Source organism: Panthera tigris, chromosome C2 (genome assembly GCF_018350195.1).
Source record: "Panthera tigris isolate Pti1 chromosome C2, P.tigris_Pti1_mat1.1, whole genome shotgun sequence".
Classification (NCBI taxonomy): Eukaryota; Metazoa; Chordata; class Mammalia; order Carnivora; family Felidae; genus Panthera; species Panthera tigris.
The window spans coordinates 28,895,797-28,918,216 of record NC_056668.1 but is presented as its reverse complement, the minus strand read 5'-3'; the positions used below and the strand labels follow the sequence as shown (position 1 = coordinate 28,918,216).

The following is a 22,420-nucleotide window of genomic DNA, read 5'->3' as shown; positions in this document are numbered from 1 at the left end:
CAAGGATGGATGAGGCAGAACAGAGAATCAGTGATATAGAGGACAAAATTATGGAGAATTATGAAGCAGAAAAAAGAGGGACATTAAGGCAAAAGAGCATGATTTAAGAATTAGACAAATCAGTTACTCATTAAAAATGTACAACATCAGAATCATAGGGGTCCCAGAAGAGAAAGAGAGAGAAATAGGGGTAGAAGGGTTATGTGAGCAAAACATAGCAGAAAACTTTCCTAACCTGGGGAAAGATACAGACATCAAAATCCAGTAAGCACAGAGGACCCCCATTAGAGTCAACAAAAACCGACCATCAGCAAAGCACATCATAGTCAAATTCACAAAATACTCAGGAAAGAAGAGAATCATGAAAGCAACAAGGGGAAAAAACTCCCTAACCTACAAGGGAAGACCAATCAGGTGTGCAGCAGACCTATCCAGAGAAACTTAGCAGGCCAGAAAGGAGTGGCAGGATATATTTAATGTGTTGAATCAGAAAAATATGCAGCCAAGAATTCTTTATCCAGCAACGCTGTCATTCAAAATAGAAGGAGATAAAAAGTTTCCCAGACAAACAAAAATTAAAGGAGTTTGTGACCACTAAACCAGCCCTGCAAGAAATTTTAAGGGGAACTCTCTGAGAGGAAAAAAGATGAAATTATAAATAAATAAACAAATAAATAAATACCAAAAGCAACAAAGATTAGAAAGGACCAGGGAACACCACCAGAAACTCTAAGCATCATAATGGCAATAAATTCATATATTTCAGTACTCACCCATTAAATGTCAATGGACTCAATGCTCCAATTAAAAGACATAGGGTAACAGAATAGATAAGAAAACAAGATACATTTGTTTACAAGAGACCCACTTTAGACCTAAAGACACCTTTAGGTTGAAAATAAGGGGATGGAGAACCATCTATCATGCTTATAGTCAACAAAAGAAAGCCAGAGGGCGCCTGGGTGGCTCAGTCAGTTAAACGTCCGACTTCAGCTCAGGTCACAATCTCGCGGTCTGTGAGTTCAAGCCCCGCGTCGGGCTCTGGGCTGACGGCTCAGAGCCTGGAGCTTGCTTCCGATTCTGTGTCTCCCTCTCTCTCTGTCCCCCCTCCCCCCGTTCATGCTGTGTCTCTCTCTGTCTCAAAAATAAATAAACGTTAAAAAAAAAAATTAAAAAAAAAAAAAAGAAAGAAAGCCAGAGTAGCCATACTTGTATCAGACAATCTAGACTTTAAAGTAAAGACTGTATCAAGAAATGCAGAAGGGCACTGTATCATAATCAAGGGATGTATTCACCAAGAGGACCTAACAATCATAAACATTTATGTGCCAAATGTGAAAGCACCCAAATATATAAATCAATTAACCACAAACATAAAGAAACTCATCAATAGTAATACCATAATAGTAGGAGACTTCAAAACCCCACTCACAGCAATGGACAGATCATCTAATCAGAAAATCAACAAGGAAACAATGGCTTTGAATGACACACTGGACCAGATTGACTTAACAGATATATTCAGAGCATTTCATCCTAAAGCAGCAGAATACACATTCTTTTCCAGTGCACATGGAATGTTCTCCAGAATAGACCACATGCTGGGACACAACAGCCCTCAGCAAGTATAAAAAGATCGAGATCATACCATGCATATTTTCAGACCACAACACTATGAAACTCGAAATCAACCACAAGAAAAAATGTGGAAAGGTAACAAATACTTGAAGACTCAACAACATCCTACTAAAGAATGAATGGGCTAACCAAGCAGTTAAAGAGGAAATTAAAAAGTATATGGAAGCCAATAAAAATGATAACACCACAATCAAAATCTCTGGGACACAGCAAAGGCAGTCATAAGAGGAAAGTATATAGCAATCCAGGCCTTTCTAAAGAAGGAAGATCTCAGATACACAACCTACCCTTACGCCTTAAAGAACTGGAAAAAGAACAGCAAATAAAACCCCAAACAAGCAGAAGACAGGAAATAATAAAGATTAGAGCAGAAACTAATGCTAACGAAACCAAGAAAACAGTAGAACAGGTCAATGTTAATTCTTTGAAAGAATTAACAAAATTGATAAACCACTAGCCAGTCTGATCAAAAAGAAAAAGGAAATCACCCAAATAAATGAAATCAAGAATGAAAGAGGAGAGATCACAACCAACACAACAGAAATAAAAACAATAATTAGAGAATATTATGAGAAATTATATGTCAATAAAATGGGCAATCTGGAAGAAATGGACAAATTCCTAGAAACATATACACTACCAAAACTGAAACAGGAAGAAATAGCAAATTTGAACAGACCATAACCAGTAAGGAAATCGAATTAGTAATAAAAAATCTGCCAAAAAAACAAGAGTCCAGGGCTGGATGGCTTTACAGCGTAATTCTACCAAACATTTAAGGAAGAGTTAACACCTATTCTCTTGAAGCTGTTCCAAAAAATAGAAATGGAAGGAAAACTTCCAAACTGTTTCTATGAAGCCAGCATTACCTTGATTCTAAAACCATACAGATACCCCACTAAAAAGGAGAACTATAGACCAATTTCCCTGATGAACATGGATGCAAAAATCCTCAACAAGATATCAGCCAACCGACTCCCATAATACATTAAAAACATTATTCACCACAACCAAGTGGGCTTTATACCTGGGATGCAGGGCTGGTTCAATATCCACAAAACAATTAACGTGATTGATCACATCAATAAAAGAAAGGATAAGAACAATATGATCCTCTCAATAGATGCAGAGAAAGCATTTGACGAAATACAGCATGCTTTCTTGATAAAAACCCTCAAGAAAGTAGGGATAGAAGGAGCATACTTAGAGATCATAAAAGCCATATATGAATGACCCAATGCTAATATCATCCTCAATGGGGAAAAACTGAGAGCTGTCCCCCTAAGGTCACGAACAAGATGGGGATGTCCACTCTCACCACTGTTATTCAACATAGTATTGGAAGCCTCTGCAATCAGACAACACAAAGAAATAAAAGGCATCCAAATCGGCCAGGAGGAGGTCAAACTATCACTCTTCACAGATGACATGATACTCTATATGGAAAACCCTAAAGATTCCACCAAAAACTCATAGAACTGATTCATGAATTCAGCAACGCTGCAGGATATAAAATCAATGAACAGAAATCAGTTGCGTTCCTATACACCAACAATGAAGCAACAGAAAGAGAAATCAAAGAATAGATCCCATTTACAATTGCATTAAAAACCATAAAATACCTAGGAATAAATCTAACCAAATAGATGAAAAATCTATACAGTGAAAGCTATAGAAATCTTATGAAAGAAATTGAAGAAGACACAAAAAAATGGAAAAGGATTCCATGCTCCTGGATAGGAAGAACAAATATTGTTAAAATGTCAATACTACCCAAAGCAATCTACATATTCAATGCAATCCCTATCTAAATAATACCAGAAGTCTTCACAGAGCTAGAACAAATAATCCTAAAATTTGTATGGAACCAGAAAAGACCCCAAATAGCCAAAGCCATCTTGAAAAAGAAAACCAAAGCAGAAGGCCTCACAATCCCAGACTTCAAGCTGTACTACAAGGCTGTAATCATGAAGACAGTATGGTACTGGCACAAAAACAGATACTCAGATCAATGGATCAGAATACAGAACCAAGAAATGGACCCACAAACGTATGGACAACTAATCTTTGACAAAGCAGAAAAGAATATCCAATAGAATAAAGACAGTCTCTTCAAGTGGTGCTGGGAAAACTGGACAGCGACATGCAGAAAAATGAAACTGTACAACTTTCTGACACCATACACAAAAATAAACTCAAAATGGATGAAAGACCTGAATGTAAGACAGGAAGCCATCAAAATCCTCAGGGAGAAAGCAGAAAAAAACCTTTTGACCTTGGCCGCAGCAACTTCTTACTCAACACGTCTCCAGAGGCAAGGTAAACAAAAGCAAAAATGAACTATTGGGACCTCATCAAAATAAAAGCTTCTGCACAGCAAAGGAAACAATCAGCAAAACTAAAAGGCAACTGACATGATGGGAGATGATATTTGCAAACGACATATCAGATAAAGGGTTAGTATCCAAAATCTATAAAGAACTTATCAAACTCAACACCCAAAAAACAAATAATCCAGTGAGGAAATGGGCAAAAGACATGAATAGACACTTCTCCAAAGCAGACATCCAGATGGCCAACTGACACATGAAAAAATGCCCAACATCACTCATCATCAAGGAAATACAAATCAAAACCACAATGAGATACCACCTTACACTTGTCAGAATGGCTAACAATAACAGCTCAGGCAACAACAGATGTTGGCAAGGATGCAGAGGAAGAGGATCTCTTTTGCATTGTTGGTGGGAATGCAAGCTCGCACAGCCACTCTGGAAAACAGTATGGAGGTTCCTCAAAAAACTAAAAATAGACCTACCCTAGGACCCAGCAATTGCACTACTAGGCATTTACCCACGGGATGCAGGTGTGCTGTTTTGGAGGGACACATGCACCCCCATGTTTATAGCAGCACTATCAACAATAGCCAAAGTATGAAAAGAGCCCAAATGTCCATCGATGGGTGGATGAATGGATAAAGAAGAAGTGGTATACATATATACAATGGAGTATTACTCGGCCATTAAAAAGAATGAAATCTTGCCATTTGCAACTACGTGGATGGAACTGGAGGGTATTACGCTAAGTGAAATTAGTCAGAGAAAGACAAATATCATATGACTTCACTCATATGAGGGCTTTAAGAGACAAAACAGATGAACATAAGGGAAGGGAAACAAAAATAATATAAAAACAGGGAGGGGGACAAAACAGAAGTGACTCATAAATATGGAGAACAAACTGAGGGTTACTGGAGGGGTTGTGGGAGGGGGGATGGGTTAAATGGGTAAGGGGCACTAAGGAATCTACTCCTGAAATCATTGTTGCACTATATGCTAACTAATTTGGATGTAAAATATAAAAAACAATAAATAATATAAAATAAAATAAAAATAAATAAAATAAAATAAAATAAAATAAAATATCCAGTTAAGAAATAGGCAAAGGATATGAACACACGTTTCACCAAAGAGGATATACAGAAAAGATATTCATTATTATAAACCATCAGGGTAACAAAAATTAAAACCACAATATGGCATCACTATCCACCTATTAGAATGAATAATTTTTTAAATAATGACAACACCAATTATTAGTAAGAAATCAGAGAAATTGGATCACTCATACTTTGCTGAGGGGATTGCAAAATGATACAGCACTCTGAAAAACACTTGGTCAATTTCTTATAAAGTTAATTATCTTCTGACCTAGCAAGTGCATTTCTTAGGCCTTTGGAGAAATAAAAACTTAAATTCACACAAAAACTTGTATATAAGTGTTCATAGCTTTATTCATAAAGCCAAAATTAAAAATATCCCTCGTGTCCTTCAAGAGATGAACAATTCAACCAGCTGTAGTACATATATACCATGGAATACTACTCAGCAATAAAAAGGAATGATGGCTAAACCTCCAGAGAATGCTGAGTGGAAAAAAAAAAGAGGCAATTAAAAGGTCACATACTGAATGAGTCCCTTTATGTAACATTTTCAAAATGACAAAATTTTATTTATTTTTTATTGTATCTTCTTTTTTTTCTTTTTTTTAAATTTAAACTTTAGTTAGTTAACATACAGGGCAATATTGGTTTCAGGAGAATTCAGTGATTCACCACTTATATACAACACCCAGTGCTCATCACAAGTGTCCTCCTTAATACCCATCACTCACCTAGCCCATCCCACATGCACCTCCCTCCATCAACCCTCAGTTTGTTCTCTCTCATTAAGAGCAAAATGACAAAATTTTAGAAAAGCAGGACAGGATGGTATATGTGGTTATAAAAATATCACCCAAAGGATCCTTGTGGTGATGGAACTGTTCACGATCTTCACTGTAGTGACAGATACTAGCCTTAAACGTATCATTAAATTGTACAGAACTACACACACACACACACACACACACACACACACAGGAGTGCCTGGGGAAATATGAATATCCTGGTGGTGATATTATATTATAATTATATTATGTTGCAAAATATTAACATTGAGGAAAACTGGATAAAGTGTACACAGGAGCTCTCTGTATTTCTTATATCATTTGAATCTAAATTTAATTTAGTAAAAATTTTAATTAAATAATAGGCCTAATTCCAAATGGTACAATATAACACTAATATTTTAAAAATTATTTTAAAATATTTTAAAAATTATAATATCTTAAAATTGATAGCAACTGTGTCTGCAAAATATTAACACTAACAGCCCTAAAAATACTTTTATTTTTTATTTATTTTTTAAATGTTTATTTATTTTTTAGAGAGAGAGAGAAAAAGAGTGCGAGCAGGGGAGGGGCAGAGAGAGAAAGAGAGGGAGACACAGAATCTGAAGCAGGCTCCAGGCTCTGAGCTGTCAGCACAGAGCCCAAGGCAGGGCTCAAACTCACAAACTGCGAGATCATGACCTGAGCCAAAGTTGGATGCTTAACTGACAGCCACTCAGGAGCCCCCAAAATACTTTTAAATACGGGAATCGATTTTAAGTACTTATCCATTAGTAACTAAAGTCAATGGCAGTGACTTGAAACTTCTCGTAAGATTCTTCTTATAATAGGATTTACCTTTATTTATAAACAACTACCAGCTTTTCATCTTTAAACAGAATAAAATTTAAAATAGCTCCTCATAAGTCTAATTATTTAATATATTTCTAAGAGATTCTCTCTTGTTCATTGAATTTTCTCTTGCCTCTAAATATATAGGGGAGGTTATTATTTACTTATACATTTTGTATTTATATAGTTTAGGTTCAGTTCCCAAAGGATATTAATAGTGTAGACAGATGTCTTGAACTCTATAATCTGGTATATGTTGACATAACTCTAAAGGTGGGAAGGATAATCAGGCAAATTTGGAGGAAAAGAACAAACAGACTTTATTGTTTCTTTGGGAAAATATTGCCCAAAGCATATGTTCATTCTATCTAAAATATCAAGTCCTTATTTGAATTTGGCTCCAACAAATTTCAGAGTTCCTTGAAATTACATGATGAAATTGGAGTGGGTATAAAGAACATTTTGGAGAATATATAAATTAGTATATAAAACTAATTATTTGTTCATTTGTTGAAAATGTTAACTTACTGCAGAATGGTTTTGTGGCAGTAGTATCCAAAAACACAGTGGTCCTGAGAAATCTTTTTTCTTTTCTTTCTTTTAAAACATCTTTCCATAGCTCAGCTTGATAACCTGAGATTTGAGAAAGAAAACATTAGAAACTAGACTTCAAGCAAATAGCACACAAAGCTTTCAAATCACTAAAGGAACTAAAGGATCAATGTATTATAATAATTATTATAATTATAGTTCAGGATCTTTATAACTTAAAAATGACTTTTCAAATAATTTTACATTATATTTATTTTAATTACATGATACTTCAAATTAAAGATTCACAAGCAAATCTACTGCCTGGAAATCTTATCAGAGGTTAGAATACTCTATATGGCTACAATCCATTTGTAGCAGTCTTTACTAATATATCATAAATTAAGAATTTTATTTGTATCTTTTTAGTAAATATAGCAGAATAAAATTATTAGATAAAATAAACACAGAATTTAGTTCCATGAGTACACCCCCCAATTCTCCTACAAATACACATTCAAAGAGATACAGTATATATGTCTGTACATTATATATAATACATGAAGTGTAGATAGCATCTATATACACTATATATTATGTATATAATATGGATATTTCCAATATATACATTATTACTAAATTTGAAATATTATCACACACACATATATATTGAAAATGCTTCCCACTTTATGTATTTGTCTCTTTCCACTTTCTACCTCTGAATTTGAAATGTGAACAAGGTAGAAAGAACACTGAATTGAGAATTAAGGATTTTAACTCTAGCTCTCACTTGTGTCCTTACATAATACTTATGCTCACACCGGGTCACAATTTTCTCATTTATATGGAAGAGCAATGAAACCAGAAAAGCAATCCCCAACATGAGGTCTGAAGAAAAGGAATCCCACAGGATGTTTTCTGGACAGAAGAGGTCTACAAGAAAATAAGTCTGACAAAGCCTGCATATTGCCTGTCTCTCCTAGCAATTCTCTATGCATGTTAGTATAAACCTCCTGCTGAAGAAAACTGCAGGAAGCTTTTTAATTCAGCCTTTGTAATTGCTTCCCATTTAATAGAGCCCCTTTGGCTCTGGAAACATTTCTGGCAGATCCTGATCATGACACTGATCAGATGTTTACATGCTCATAACATGCCTGGGGGTTGGTAATGTCTTTGGAAAATCCTGAACAAACAACCCCTGAGATTCTTTCCAGCTCTTACGTTCTATTTTTATGTGGATTCATTTTTCTCTATAATTTCCCACCAGCAGGCTGTAGTTATCGAAAGTTGGAATACTTAACTGCTCTTGCCAAGTTTTATCAATTTGGAAGGTGTGAACCATGTATGATTCATGTCTACTTGCTAATAGCAAATGAAAAGCTAACAACGGTTTATACCTCTCCACTTGCTCCTAAAGCTTTCCATAAAAATAAAAACCCTCAATGCCACTAAGAATGCACAACTCTCAAAAAAAGAAAGAAAGAAAGAAAGAAAGAAAGAAAGAAAGAAAGAAAGAAAGAAAGCAGTCTCTTTCTTTAATGGAAATATACATGGATGATAAATAGTGAGAGTCCTCTGCAAAGCAAGAACAAAGATCCTCATGAGACCACCAGATCTGTATACTACACTGAGCATAGAAAGGCAGTTGATTAAACTTCTCTCACTAAATACCTTATAAAATACTTAGTAGGAAATAAACTCTTGTGTCTGGTTGTTCCACAGGCAATTTTTCCATAAAATGCTAACATGTTCGTAAGTAAATAAAAAGCTTCCAGCAAAAAATACTAACAATTATGTTATTCATTTTCCACAAAATCTTATAGTCAACATACCAATCTCACTTACCTAGCCTAGGACATGATTTTTCCTTGAAGTTGTCACAGTCCACACATGAACCAGCATGGAAATCTTTGTGTGAAGGACAAGGAAATGAAATAAAATTGCAGGTTGTTTCCAAAGATGCCATGAACAAGTAAACGGCTCTCTGGTGACTGCATTTAATAAATGCAACGCCTTAAGTGTTAAAAAACAAAAAAACAAAAAAACAAAAAACAAGCAAAAGAACTGCAGATGTATTAAACCAAGTTCAAGCAAATTAGAGAAAAAATTAAAGGTTAAGTTCTACTCAATACCATGCACTTGTGAATATTGAAATGTTGCCTGACCACCTTGTGCCGTTTTAACTCAAGCAGCTAGAGGTAGTACCATTGAAAATGTAAATTCAGTATGCTTTTACAGGAGATTTAAAAGACATTTTTCTAAAGTAATAATTACCACAGGGGAAAAACGTGTTTAATTTCAATAATCTGACACACTACAAGCACAGTGCCACAACACTTAATGGCTATGTACACATGGTTCTCTTCTAATCCCTCACCCCTAATATTTCTATTTAATGTCAGAGATGATTATGAAACCAGGTAACATTAGAACTTCATTATGTACCTTTCTTTCCTCAACTTCTCATATCCTTATAACCTTTGATCAAACTTCTCTAGCTACAGTGGGCTTTGGCCATATGTTACTTGACCAGGTGTCACTGTAGATGCTTCCTATGGCTCTGAACTGAGCCAAACTCCACACCTGGAGCAGCTGTTTGGCTATTTATGTAACAACCAAGTGCAAGAGATTATGAATCTGTGTTTGTACAATACTACAGTGATGGTAAAGATTAAGTCCTGGAACCAAACTCATGTTATGTGATACTTTGCCCAGATTGCTTCTTCAATAACTCAGAACTTCTCCTAATGTTTAAAATAATGAAATACAACTGTTGAAACTAATGTAATAGGTTTCATCATGACCAAATGGTATATCTACTGGTCAACTTTATGAACCAATAAAAATCCAATTAAACCATTTTTCACCAATGACTCTCATTAATCATGAGCAACAGTGATCAAAATCTTGCCCATAGATTAAGAGGGAAAAAAAGTAAACTGATTTTCTTTCATCATTTTGAATCATCTGTAATTCATTCAAAAATATTATTGGTATACCTGCAAAAATGGATTTAGGACAGCCAGGTTGCTTTTTTCCTCCATTTGCATAAAAATCTATATGTCCCAAAGGTTCATTAATGCCTAAACCTGAGAAGAAAAGCACTCGAGAATCACAAAGTGAACATAATCAGGTCAGCAACACTTGTACAAATAGCATCTCCTATAAATTCCATTGAAAGTGACTCCTACAGTTTGAATTGAAAATAAAATACATGCTATTTTTAAAAAGACGCATTTTAATGCCTCAAATTAACTCCTCATGAAAATTATGTCATTAATTTAACATATTTATCAGTCACCAATTTACTATGCCCATCACAGTTCTTTGTGCTATGAATATGCAAGTAAAAAAGAAAAAGAGAGAAAAAATCCTTTTTTTTTGGGTGGAAATTAAATTTTAGTGAGAGAAAGACCTAATAAACAAGTAAGAATATAGTATGCCAGATAATAATAAGGGCTGTAGAGAAAACACAAGTAGAACAAGAGTACAGTTAGTGCCTAGTGAGGGTGGCAGGTTGCTCTTTCAAACAGTTTGGTTAGGGAAATTCCCATTGAGGAGGTAGAGTCACACAAAATGTGAAAGATGTAAGACAGTGAGCCCAGCAGAAAACTATGTGAGCGTACCTAAAGTATTCAAAGAAGCCAGGCTAGCTGGAGTACAACGTGGATGAGGGAGCACTGGAAAGAATGAAGCCAAGTCATACAGGACCTTTTAAGCCAGTGTGATGATTTGCTTGTACCCTGGATAATAAGGCCTAAGACTTGGTACTAGATTCACTAACTGGAAAAATCTAAAGATGCTGCTTCAGCTGGAACAAACTGGGCCAGAGTGACATAAACCTGTAGCTATGATTTAAGGGCTTTTGTATATCTGTAGATCCTCAAGGCACTGGAGAATTACAAATTCTGAGTCCATGATTACCAATATGGGATCTATAACTTGGGGAAGTCATAGGAATGAAAGAGGGTAACAAGTTCAGAATACTCAGGACTATGATTAGAAATGAAAATCTTGCTGCCAAGTAAGCCTGCTGGGCTTTGGCTTAGGGACTACAAATTTCCTACAACATAATAAACTCTTAAAAGTGATCGGCAATAGATATATATAACAAAGTAAATACTTGCGGCTGACAGTCAAGATTAAGATGCAGCAACATGATTTGGTTCTGGTATGTAACAGAACAAGATAACCATTAGTGAGGTATTTATTACCAGAGCATAAGAACACTGGGCATGTGCAATGTCGGGGAGGGGATTCAATGTGTAAGGAAAGGCAAAGAACAATTTTTTTCTTTTTTTTTTTTCCTTCTTTTAATGTTTGTTTATTTCTGAGAGAGACAGAGACAGAGACAGACAGACGATGTGAGTGGGGGAGGGACAGAGAGAGACAGGGAGACACCAAATCTGAAGCAGGCTCCCTAAGCAGGCTCCAGGGTTTTAGCTGTCCACACAGAGCTCATGAACCACAAGATCATGCCCTGAGCTGAAGTCGGATGCTTAACCAACAGAGCCACCTAGGCACCCCAGCAAAGAACAATTTGGGTGAATTCATTGGAACTCCTTAGAATTGGGAAGCATAAGTGTGATTTGACTGTAACAGTGGTGAGGGTTTGATAGCCTCTTTATATTCCATCAACTGCCTGCAATTTCCTAAATATGGCCCCCAAAAACAAAAAGGCCAATGATTTTGGAGACCTTTAATTTCCTTATGTCTGAACTCAACATGGAGTTCCAAGAATAGGGGTTCCAGGTTGGAGCCATCATTTTCTCCAATCTTCTACTAAAGTAGAATCAAGCCAAGAAGACTCCTCAGGGATCAAAGAGAAGCAAAAGACATTTATATTAACTTAACAAACAGCCCTTGATGTCATTTTCCCTTTATCAGATGGAGGAAGATGAGCAGTTTGGTCATTTAGGTCATTCATTTCCTTCATTTGAGGAAGTATAGGAAAAGCATATATGGCTTTTTAAATTTTCTTTTTATTATAGTTTATAATACGTATATGAAGAAAACATAAAGCTATGGATTAATTACTATCAGGGAAATAGTCAATTAGCTACCACACCAATGTCAACCTGGAAACCCCTACAGTGTTCTTTTTTTTTTTTTTTTTTTTTTTAATTTATTTTTGGGACAGAGAGAGACAGAGCATGAACGGGGGAGGGGCAGAGAGAGAGGGCCACACAGAATCGGAAACAGGCTCCAGGCTCCGAGCCATCAGCCCAGAGCCTGACGCGGGGCTCGAACTCACGGACCGCGAGATCGTGACCTGGCTGAAGTCGGACGCTTAACCGACTGCGCCACCCAGGCGCCCCTACAGTGTTCTTATCTAATCACCAGCTTCTCCTTTTCCTACAATAATAATAACTACCTTTTAATAATTTTTTTGCTAATCTTTAGCTTCTAAGGATGCCTCCCAAAACATTACAATTTATATTTTCCCATATAAAAATTGACTCATATTCATGTATCCTTTTATGTATGCTTTTATTATAAACTTGCTTTCTTATAATAATCCAAATTGGGTATGATTCATTATCCATTTTTATATGTTGCTGAATTGGTTTACTAGTGTGATGTTTTATGTAGAATTTTTGTATCCATGGTTATAATAGAAAATGTCCACAAATTTTCTTTTCTGTAATGTCTGTCTCAAGTTTTGACATTAAATTTATGAAGGCTTTTTAAAAAGGTTGTAAACAGTTTCCTACATTTTTTTTACTTTTTAATTTTTTTTTAAACATTTATTTATTTTTTGTGAGACACAGAGAGAGAGAGACAGAGTGTGAATGGGGGAGGGGCAGAGAGAGAGGGAGACACAGAATCTGAAGCAGGCTCCAGGTTCTGAGCTGTCAGCACAGAACCTGATGTGGGGCTCTAACTCATGAACTACGAGATCGTGACGTGAGCCGAAGTCAGATGCTTAACTGACTGAGCCACCCAGGCACCCTGGGATTTTTAAATTACAGTTTCTATTTCATTAATAATTATAGAACCAAATTTTCTCTCTTAATTTGTTAGTTTGGTAAATGCTTTTTCTTCTTCATAAAATTTTTCTATTTTATATATCATACCATATAATCATATATTTTCATTTCTGCATAATATTGTTCATTATATCATAATACAGTCATTTTAATACCCGTAGCATCCGTAACACTATCTCCTGTTTATTATTGATATTGTGTCTTCTCTCTTTGTTCTATTTTTTCTCTCAAAGAATATATTAACATGGAGAGTGATATATAAAATTTAAGCATTCTATATTTCCTTCATTTCATGGAAAGAAGATAAAAATGAGATGTTTTACAAGCTTCATGTATGGGTTTCAAAAATATTTCTGATACCTCTGCATCAGAGAACTTACTACGAGAAAAGTGACTCCAAATCGCCAGTTCACTTCTAGAATTTTTCTAGATGTTGGACTGGTAAGTTTTCCCTGATATCCCAGCAGGAATATTAGCCCAAATTACCTAATTCACAATTTTGGAAGGCGACATAGATTTTTTAACATATACAACTGAATAAGGACAAAACCTATTGGTAAGTAAAAGATGCACTCTGAATAGTATTCAAGGAAGAATTAATCTGTCAGATATGTACTGACCCCAAATATCTCATTCAGAAATTCCTTGAGACAGGTGGATATGCAGCATCAAAATTCTGTGTCCCTTATTTGTGATGGTCATGAAAAGATCAACCAAAGGTGCCAAAACAATGTGGCATTTAGTGGTAAGTTAGATCTGATAGGTTGGGTCATCAAAAGATGTTGAGAATGAAAGACAATACAAAACAGTTTATTAGGAAAATCCAAAAAATAAAAATAAAATAAAAAGTAGGAAGAGCTAATTCCAAGGCCATAGGCAGAGCTGAAGTTGGGATTTCAGAAAGAAGAGCTCAGACAAAGAACTGCAGAGCAATTGGGCAGTACGTGTATTATGTGTGGGAATGCTAAGCTGATATAAAAGCTAGAGATAAGGAAGACTTGAGAGGTTGAGGTATCACACTAGAACTGTGAACCTTAGGCACTGACTCCCTGTGAGATATAGGTGAACTCAGATTCCACTTTAGAAGCAAAACTGTACCCATATAGAGTTAGTCCAGGCATTGATATTGAGAAATTGTCATCTATGGCATTTATAGCATTTGTATCTCTTGCAAAGGCACTGGTATGGATCACCATGAAGACAATTTAGAGGACTATGGGAGCAAATAAATTACCTGGACCAAAGAGAAAAGTAACCTGAGGAAATAGGAGAATCAGAATAGTCTTTGCATCACTTCCTCCTTTCTCCATGGTAGCACCATAACCTCCCCATGCCCACAGTGACAACACATGTAAATTATCAGCTAATCAGAGCAAGAAACTGGTGAAGGCAGGCTCTGGAATCAAAAGATTTCAAATTTTTTGAAATTTTGAAATTTGAAATTTCAAAAAATTGAAATTTTGAAATTTGAAAGCGGCTCTGCCACTTACTGGCCTTGTGACTTTGACTCTAGCTTCCCCATAAGTAAAAAAGAGATGACATTTACTTATCTCATGGGAACTTAGGAGAATGCCATAATTAATTCACATAAAACATTTAAAACACTGCCTGAAGTATATAGGAAGTGCTCAATAAATATTAGTATCATCAATTCCAAATCAGAAAAGGGCTTAGGGCCATCTAACTTATTCCTTGAAAGTGCCTGTCCAAAGCATTCTGGACCAAACTATCAATAGCATATTTGACATTTTCAGGAAGATAATTAAAAACAATAGAGAAATTATTTCTCTACCTTAGGGGAAGGTATTCTTTACCTGTGCCTGAAATGCTGTTTTCATTTCTAGTTGATAGATATCACAGCAAGAAAATGAGCGGAGAATGGTAACCTAAATACATCAGGAACATTAAGCATGGGAGAATTTGTGATCAAATCAAAATTGTCAATAGCATGAACAAGATGAAGTATTTTTTAATCAAATTTCCGCTTTTTAGGATGATAGGACAGGTCTTGAAACCTGAAGGAGGTAAACTGAAGGCAAAAAGTGCCATGTTAACACCATAGGATATCACTAACTCCAAGAAATACCACTTGTGGGAAACATAATCATTTTATAATTACAGACTCATCATCACTTTATCCACTAATCTTCCTCCTTTTATGTTCTCCGCATCCCAATGTCTACATCTCCTTTTCCTTTTCAAGTAATTAAGCAATAAATCCTACATTGTTACCATTGATATCAGAATGGATGACATCCACAAACTTTGCATCAGTGTAATCTAATCTGAGATCACATGGCTGTCCAGAGAACTTTGGCCCAGCTGGGTCAAGACCTGAAATTCAAGAAAGAAACTATCAATCAATTAAGCAACTTCTACTATAGTGTTTATTAGATCATATGTTTGCATTATTATATTATAAACATAAGTCTATACAGCTTTAAACTTGTCTAAAAACTAATCTAAATATAAATGAAATTGGATGAATAGCAAATATCTTCATTATCTGAATAATTTATACCAATCTTCCGAGTTTACCAACAATCTAGTGTTAAGCCACACTAGAAATGCCTCAACAAAATATTGTAGGGTTTTTTTTTAGCATTTTTATTTAAGAAGTACTTAGAGATAAACTGGTAGTATTTTTATAGTTAATAAGTAACTACTACTTTTCCTGGAAGGGAAGGGGAATGAGTAATAGCCTGGTCCTATCTTGAACTTCATGCCTTACTAGTTCATCCCAGATCTATCTGCAGTTCTAAAATGAATTTTAAGTGCCAAATACAATTTGTGGTGGGGTATAAAACATAATTATTCTTATGTTATCATTTATTTTCCACCAAAAGCTTCCCATATACACACAAGAAGAGAAAAATGTATTAAAAGTTCCATGGAATATAGATATTATTTCTGGTGCATGTGAAATTCTACATAGAAATTCTAGGCTCATGACCTACTGGCAACTGTCAAAAAGGGGCAAAGAGGTAAAATTCAACACCTTGAGAACATCTGTGCAATGGGAGATACACTCATCTCAAAAAAGAGATTTTTTAAACTAAAATATAATGTTGCTCATCCCAAACCCTTCTATTTTCCCTAGTGTATTTATCCCACTTGACTGAATGAGGCAGAAACTTCTCTTTTCATAAATAATTCTGATGTAGAACTACTACACTTGCTGGAATTTTAAACCCTGGTGATTGCTTGACATGTGGAGCCATTCAAACTGGACTAATGTGTGAATAAACACACTTTAACATAAAGTAGGATTACTGTGATGGTTGAAAGAGAAATAGGCTTTGGTTGCTAGAAAGCTTGGCATAAATCCTGGCTTAGCTGTTAAGAACTTTTTGACCTTCCTACATTCATTCAGTTAACCTGTTTTCGTATCTGTATAACAGGGATATTACTAAAACTGATCAAAGTAAGAAAGGTATACTTAAAGTTTGTAAAGCTCTTACTTATGCAATTTATTCACCTCTCCCCTCCCCCTTTGCTTCACTTAATACTCTATTACTTTTATTAACACTCAAAATCATTATAAATCTTCTACAGACACATATCTCAATAATTGTTTTAAAAAAACAACTATAGGGCACTTGAGTAACCTGACTATAGGGCACCTAGGTGTCTGACTCTTGATTTCAGCTCAGGTCATGGTTTGGGTTCCACACTGACAGTGTGGAACCTGCTTGGAATTCTCAGTCTCCCTTTCTCTCTGCCCTTCTTCTCATGCTTTCTCTCTCTCTCTCTCTCTCTCTCTCTCTCTCTCTCTCTCTCTCAAACAATAAACCTTTTTTTTTTTTAAGCTAAATTGGTTGGGGAAGGATACTAACTTTCTGGTTCTAAAATCACCACCATTCCCAAAAGGAAGCATGAAAATCCATGTCAGCATTATTTGGCTACTAAACTTTCTGCATGCAGGAACTCTGTGAAGGAAAATATGAGAGGAATCAGGATCTAGACTCCCTCAAGCCTGGTTGTCAACTCCTGATTCTCTCTTCTGATGTTCAAGTAAAATTTTTAAAAGAACTGAAATATGTTAATGAAAATTAAATACATGGGTATATATTTAGTTAATACATGAAAAAAAGTTTTATAAAAAAAGAGTTACAGAGGGAAGGAGGCAAACCATAAGAGACTCTTAAATACTAAGAACAAACTGAGGGTTGATGGGGGGTGGAAGAGAGGGGAAAGTGGGTGGTGGGCATTGAGGAGGGCACCTGTTGGGATGAGCACTGGGTGTTGTATGGAAACCCATTTGACAATAAATTATATTTAATATAAAAAAAGAAAAAAGTTTTATATTTAATGAGTCAAGCTTTTCTCTGGATTATTACAATAATAGGTTCTTAAAATTCACATGGAGCTGCAGAAATTGATCTTCCTCCCACTTCTATATGAGCACTTCAACACTGCTTAGAACTAAACAAGAAAGAAGACTTTAGAATCTAACTAAAACAAAGGCGAGCATTGAATATAATATAGAAAAAAATAATGTGCATCATTTTTACTGTTTAACTATTGTGCCTGTTAACTTGTAAATAAAGTAATTTCTCATGGTTAAAATTATGCTAAAACACTAATTTTATCAAAAATATTTTACCTGTTATTCTTCCAAGTTGACCTTGAAATATCTTTCCAACAAATCCACTAACATGAGCCCCTAAGCTCATACCTATGAAATGAAAATTATCAAGAGTCGCTCCATGGTTCTGCAATTGAAAATGAAGTGTTATGATTTTCATTTCAGAAATCACAAATTATGCCTTGTGCATCAATATTATAGTATTCACTATTTTTTTTCTGGTTTAATACATTTCTGGGAGATAGAGAATGGGATTTTATAATTTCAAAACAATATACTGTTGTTCAAATTTTTCCATAAGATATCTGATTTTTCTCAATATATTTTTAGTAATAACATTAAGCTTTTAAAAACCTTTGTTATCTATTATCTAAAATAGTATATGCAAAATAATACATTAATTAATAAATAATTTTGTAATAATAGTAATAGACATTAACAGGTACTTAACTTGAATAAGTGTTTTATAACTATCATATTCACATTAACTTGAATAAGTGTTTTGTAAATCTCATATTCACACTAGTCCTACGAGTTATTTATTTTTATCCTATTGCCCAAAGTTATTAAGAGCACATATTAAGTGTTGAATGAATAGTTTGATAATGAGTTGCCCAAAGCCAAATATACTTATTACTGTAAGGGAAAAAGATGGACTTCAAGTCCAGGCCTATTTAACTCCAAAATATATACTAATCTGCCTCCTTGTTTTATCTGATCAGATTGTGTCAAAATCCCTAGGAAGACTGGAACAGTGTGAATTATCATTCTTATTTCAGAGATGATAAAATGAGACTCATGGATTTTAAGTGATTTCCCAAATCCACAAGCTGGAGAGTGATGGAATCTGATCTTCCAAGCCCAAGTTTTGAGCACTTCTTAGAGTCTTAGCCCTGGAGGGCCACTAGGGAGCTAACAAGGAGGGAAAGTTTCTCCCACCACACTCTCAGAAAGCAGGTTATGGTCCATTCGGCAGAGTGACACATTTGATGGCTTGGAGAAAGATGTGGAACATTTACTGCCAATGAGAAACTAGACCCAGGCTTTCCAGCCACAGGTTAATTTTCTTCAAATTTCTCAGAGCAATGCCCAGAAACCTGAAGGGGTATTGTTGTCAACTTCAGTGTTATTAATCTTTTCATTTTTTTTCCTTAATATAAAGCCTCTTTCTAAATTTCTATATTTAATAATCATATTTCCAACACTTTGAAGTACATGTTTATTAGAGAAAAGACCACTTCTATAAGCAAAAATCAGTTATGTAGTTTACAGGTGATAAGAACAGGTGAATCAATCACCTCCTCTGTCTCTCTATAGAGAGATGGTTTGGTTTTGTCCAAACTTGGGGATGTATAAATTATACTGATCCTGATTTTTACTCAGATTATTTTATGCCAGGTCCTGGTTAAGAATTAATGTCATTTTATACTTATATAAAATATTGTCATAAAGTTTGATTATCTGAAATATATAGATAAATAAATGAGGCAGAGAGATTAAACAATTGGTCAGAGTCACACAGAGGATAACAGATTGATTTGATCTTTGAACTCCTCCAGTCTGACTCCTAACCATTATATGTAACTGCTTCTTGGATCAGTTATGCTTGCTTAGTTTTAAGAGAGTCTCCCAAGCACAACTGAGCAAGTTGAGTTGAGCACAACTCAAAACAGATTTCAAGCCCATGAATGCCCCAGAAATTACCTTTCTTTCTCTCAAGCGCTCATCACCACCACATCTCTCTCTAGAATAGACACTGATCGCCATATGGGTTGACATAGTCAATGTAGATGTAAATTCCTGATAAGCCCAAATTAGCCTCAATTTGTTAGACTCATCCCAACCCTGGACCTAAATGCTGGACAAATCTAAATAGTATTAAGACTGGTCTCGAAGATTGGCAGAAGTATGCAAATTTTTAAGATGTTTTTCCCTCACTTTTACCAATTCACACTCAATTAACTATAAACATATTAGCCATACCTTAGAAAAGAACTTAATGATTATACAGTTTATCTCCTTGGTGCACAGAGAATCACTACCTTAACCTCAAGTCAGTATAGGTAAAGTTACAAAAGGATAAAAATCTTAAAAGATTGTTTTAAGTTTATTTATTTATTTTGAGAGAGAGAGCACGTGCAGGCATGCACGCATGTGAGCAGGGGACGGGCAGAGAGAGAGGGAAAGATAGAATCTTAAGCAGGCTCTGCACTGCCAGCACAGAGCCCAATGTGGGGCTTGAAGCCACAAACAGTGAAATAATGACCTGAGCTGAAACTAAGAGTCACTTAACTGACTGAGCCACCAGGTGCCCCCAAAAATCTTAAAAGATTTTTAAGACAAAATGTAATAACTAAGTCTTTAAGACATTTCTTCTAAAAATAAGACAGTACACATCTACGTATGGCATTTATCCATTTCCACAAAGAAAAGATGGCTGTAAATGGTAGCATATAAAAGCAATAATTCTTAATGCTTATAGAAAAAAAAGTATTTATCTTACTACCACTCTGTGGTATTACATAAAACACTGTATATTGTATAACATACGTAATATATAAAATTCTTACCAAAAGAATCTGAACGTATGTACCCAAAGTAGCAGCAACTTTTCTGATGTTTTTAACTGCTCTGTTGTAAATAAAAGTTGTAGCACCCCGGTTCCAGTCTACTACAATTACATTCAGATCCTCGTGATTCAACAAAACCTTTAGAAAGTTCTGAAGCCATTTAGGAGTGGAGCCCATTGGTCTGTATCCATGAATAATCCAGACTGTTTTCTTGCTTGTATTGAAATTAACATTAAGTGAGTTATTCTGCTCAAACAGTGGCTCAGCACAGGAAGGGTTGTTTCTTGTATACATCATCAAAACAATGTCCATTTGGGGAGAAAACAAATCTTTGATGGAATGCAATATGTTTAGCTGAGAGAATTCAAGGCATGGTCTTTTATTCTCTGAAATTGAAAAAAAATTCAGTTAAGCTGAGTACTGGGATAGTATTTGGTACAATTCTTATTACTGTTAAAAAGAACAGATTTGAACTTGAAGGGTGGGAAGGATTTTATTTCACTAGTATTTCAACATAATATCCTGAGCAACTACAATGATTAATTTGTTGATTATATAAAGACTTTTTGAACAAGCAGCATTCAAAATTTTAAAATAAAATATAGAAAGAAATATGGTTGGTTAAAAAAATTATTTTTTATCTGTACAAAACAGCAATGGTGTGACTAAAATCATTAATATTGTTAGTAACGAAAGTATTATTCATACCAGTGAAAGTACATAAATTGATTGTGAGCTTTAAAAGAAATTCTGCAGAAGAATACTTACATGTGAATAATAATCATTCAAAAATATATTTTATCTAATTAGCGATCAAATAAAAAATCAAAACAATATGGTATAAGTTTCTTCCTATCAAATTAAAGAAAATGAAGAAAATCATATTAATACTTAATACTTGTGAAGGTAAATTTGACACATAATTATATAAATGAATGCTAAGAGTATAAATTGGTATAACATCCTTTCCTTTTGAAATTGAAATTATGTGGTACACATTCATAATCTTAAAAATATGTATTCTTCCTCACTTTCCTTCTAGGATTTATATTAATGAAATAAACAATTTGTATTAAATATAAGACATTAATAACAGGTTTATGCATAATTGTACAAAAATTTAAAACAACTTAAATATCATCATTTAGTATTTTCTACTTTTTTTAAGTTTATTTATTCATTTTGAGGGGACAAGAGGACAAGTGGAACAGAGACATAGAGAGAAAAAGAAACAGAGAGAATCTTAAGCAGGGCCCATACTGTCAGCACAGAGCCTGATGTTGGGCTTGAACACACAAACCATGAGATCATGATCTGAGTTAAAATCAAGAGTCAGACACTTAACCAACTTAGCCACCCAGGCACCCTGTCATCTTATAGTATTTTTATCAATGCATGCATCCTATATGTCTGCCTATCTATCTACCTTATGTACCTACCTACCTATCTATCCATCCATCTATCCTACAAGGAAGTAGGGAAGAAAATAAAATATCTAAGCCAAATCAATAGCAAGAATCATAGCTAGGCAGTGAAACAATGGCTGCTTTTTTAATTTTCTTTTCCATAGGTTCTCAGAATTGTAATTTCTTTCAAAGTAAGCATGTAATCCCATTTGTTTTTATTTCTAAAAAGAGAGAGAGCATGTGAGTGGGAGAAAGGGGCAGAGGGAGAGAGAGAGAATCTTAAGCTGCTTCACACTCAGCGTGGAGCCCAACAGGGGGCTGATATCAGGACCCTGGGATCTATGACCTGAGCTGAAATCAAGAGTCTGATCAACTTACTGAGCCACCCAGGCACCCCTCAATTTTTTTTTTTATGAGAGCATATGATTGTACTGTTTCTGGAAGTTTTACTTGTTAAAAGATTTGGGAAACAATTTGCCAGCATATATCAAAAATTCACAAAATCATTAATATACTTCATGTCAATAATTCTACTTCTAAAAATTTATCCCAAGAAAATAGTCATTTAAACATATAAAAAAGGAAGAAAGATTTCAATTAGGAGGAGAAACAAATATTGGGGACAGGAAATGATGA

General features: G+C 34.9%; 1 protein-coding gene across 9 annotated transcripts in view; it reads right to left on the bottom strand.

Moving 5' to 3' along the window:
- LIPI (lipase I) overlaps window positions 1-22,420 on the bottom strand; it is a 70,346-nt gene that overhangs the window by 26,887 nt on the left and 21,039 nt on the right. For 8 of the 9 annotated variants that reach the window (XR_006207682.1, XR_006207683.1, XR_006207685.1 and 5 more), the window contains exons 3-8: window positions 20,379-20,764; window positions 17,827-17,935; window positions 15,453-15,554; window positions 10,230-10,319; window positions 9,076-9,243; window positions 7,228-7,332 (exon numbers count right to left, since the gene is read on the bottom strand). Coding sequence is in view for 5 of the 9 variants with exons in the window: in XM_042956791.1 (XP_042812725.1) it covers window positions 7,228-7,332; window positions 9,076-9,243; window positions 10,230-10,319; window positions 15,453-15,554; window positions 17,827-17,935; window positions 20,379-20,690 (886 nt within the window). In the remaining 4 variants the exon portion in view is untranslated. The remainder of the gene's footprint in view (window positions 1-7,227; window positions 7,333-9,075; window positions 9,244-10,229; window positions 10,320-15,452; window positions 15,555-17,826; window positions 17,936-20,378; window positions 20,765-22,420) is intronic. The other variant, XM_042956793.1, reaches the window with a different exon arrangement.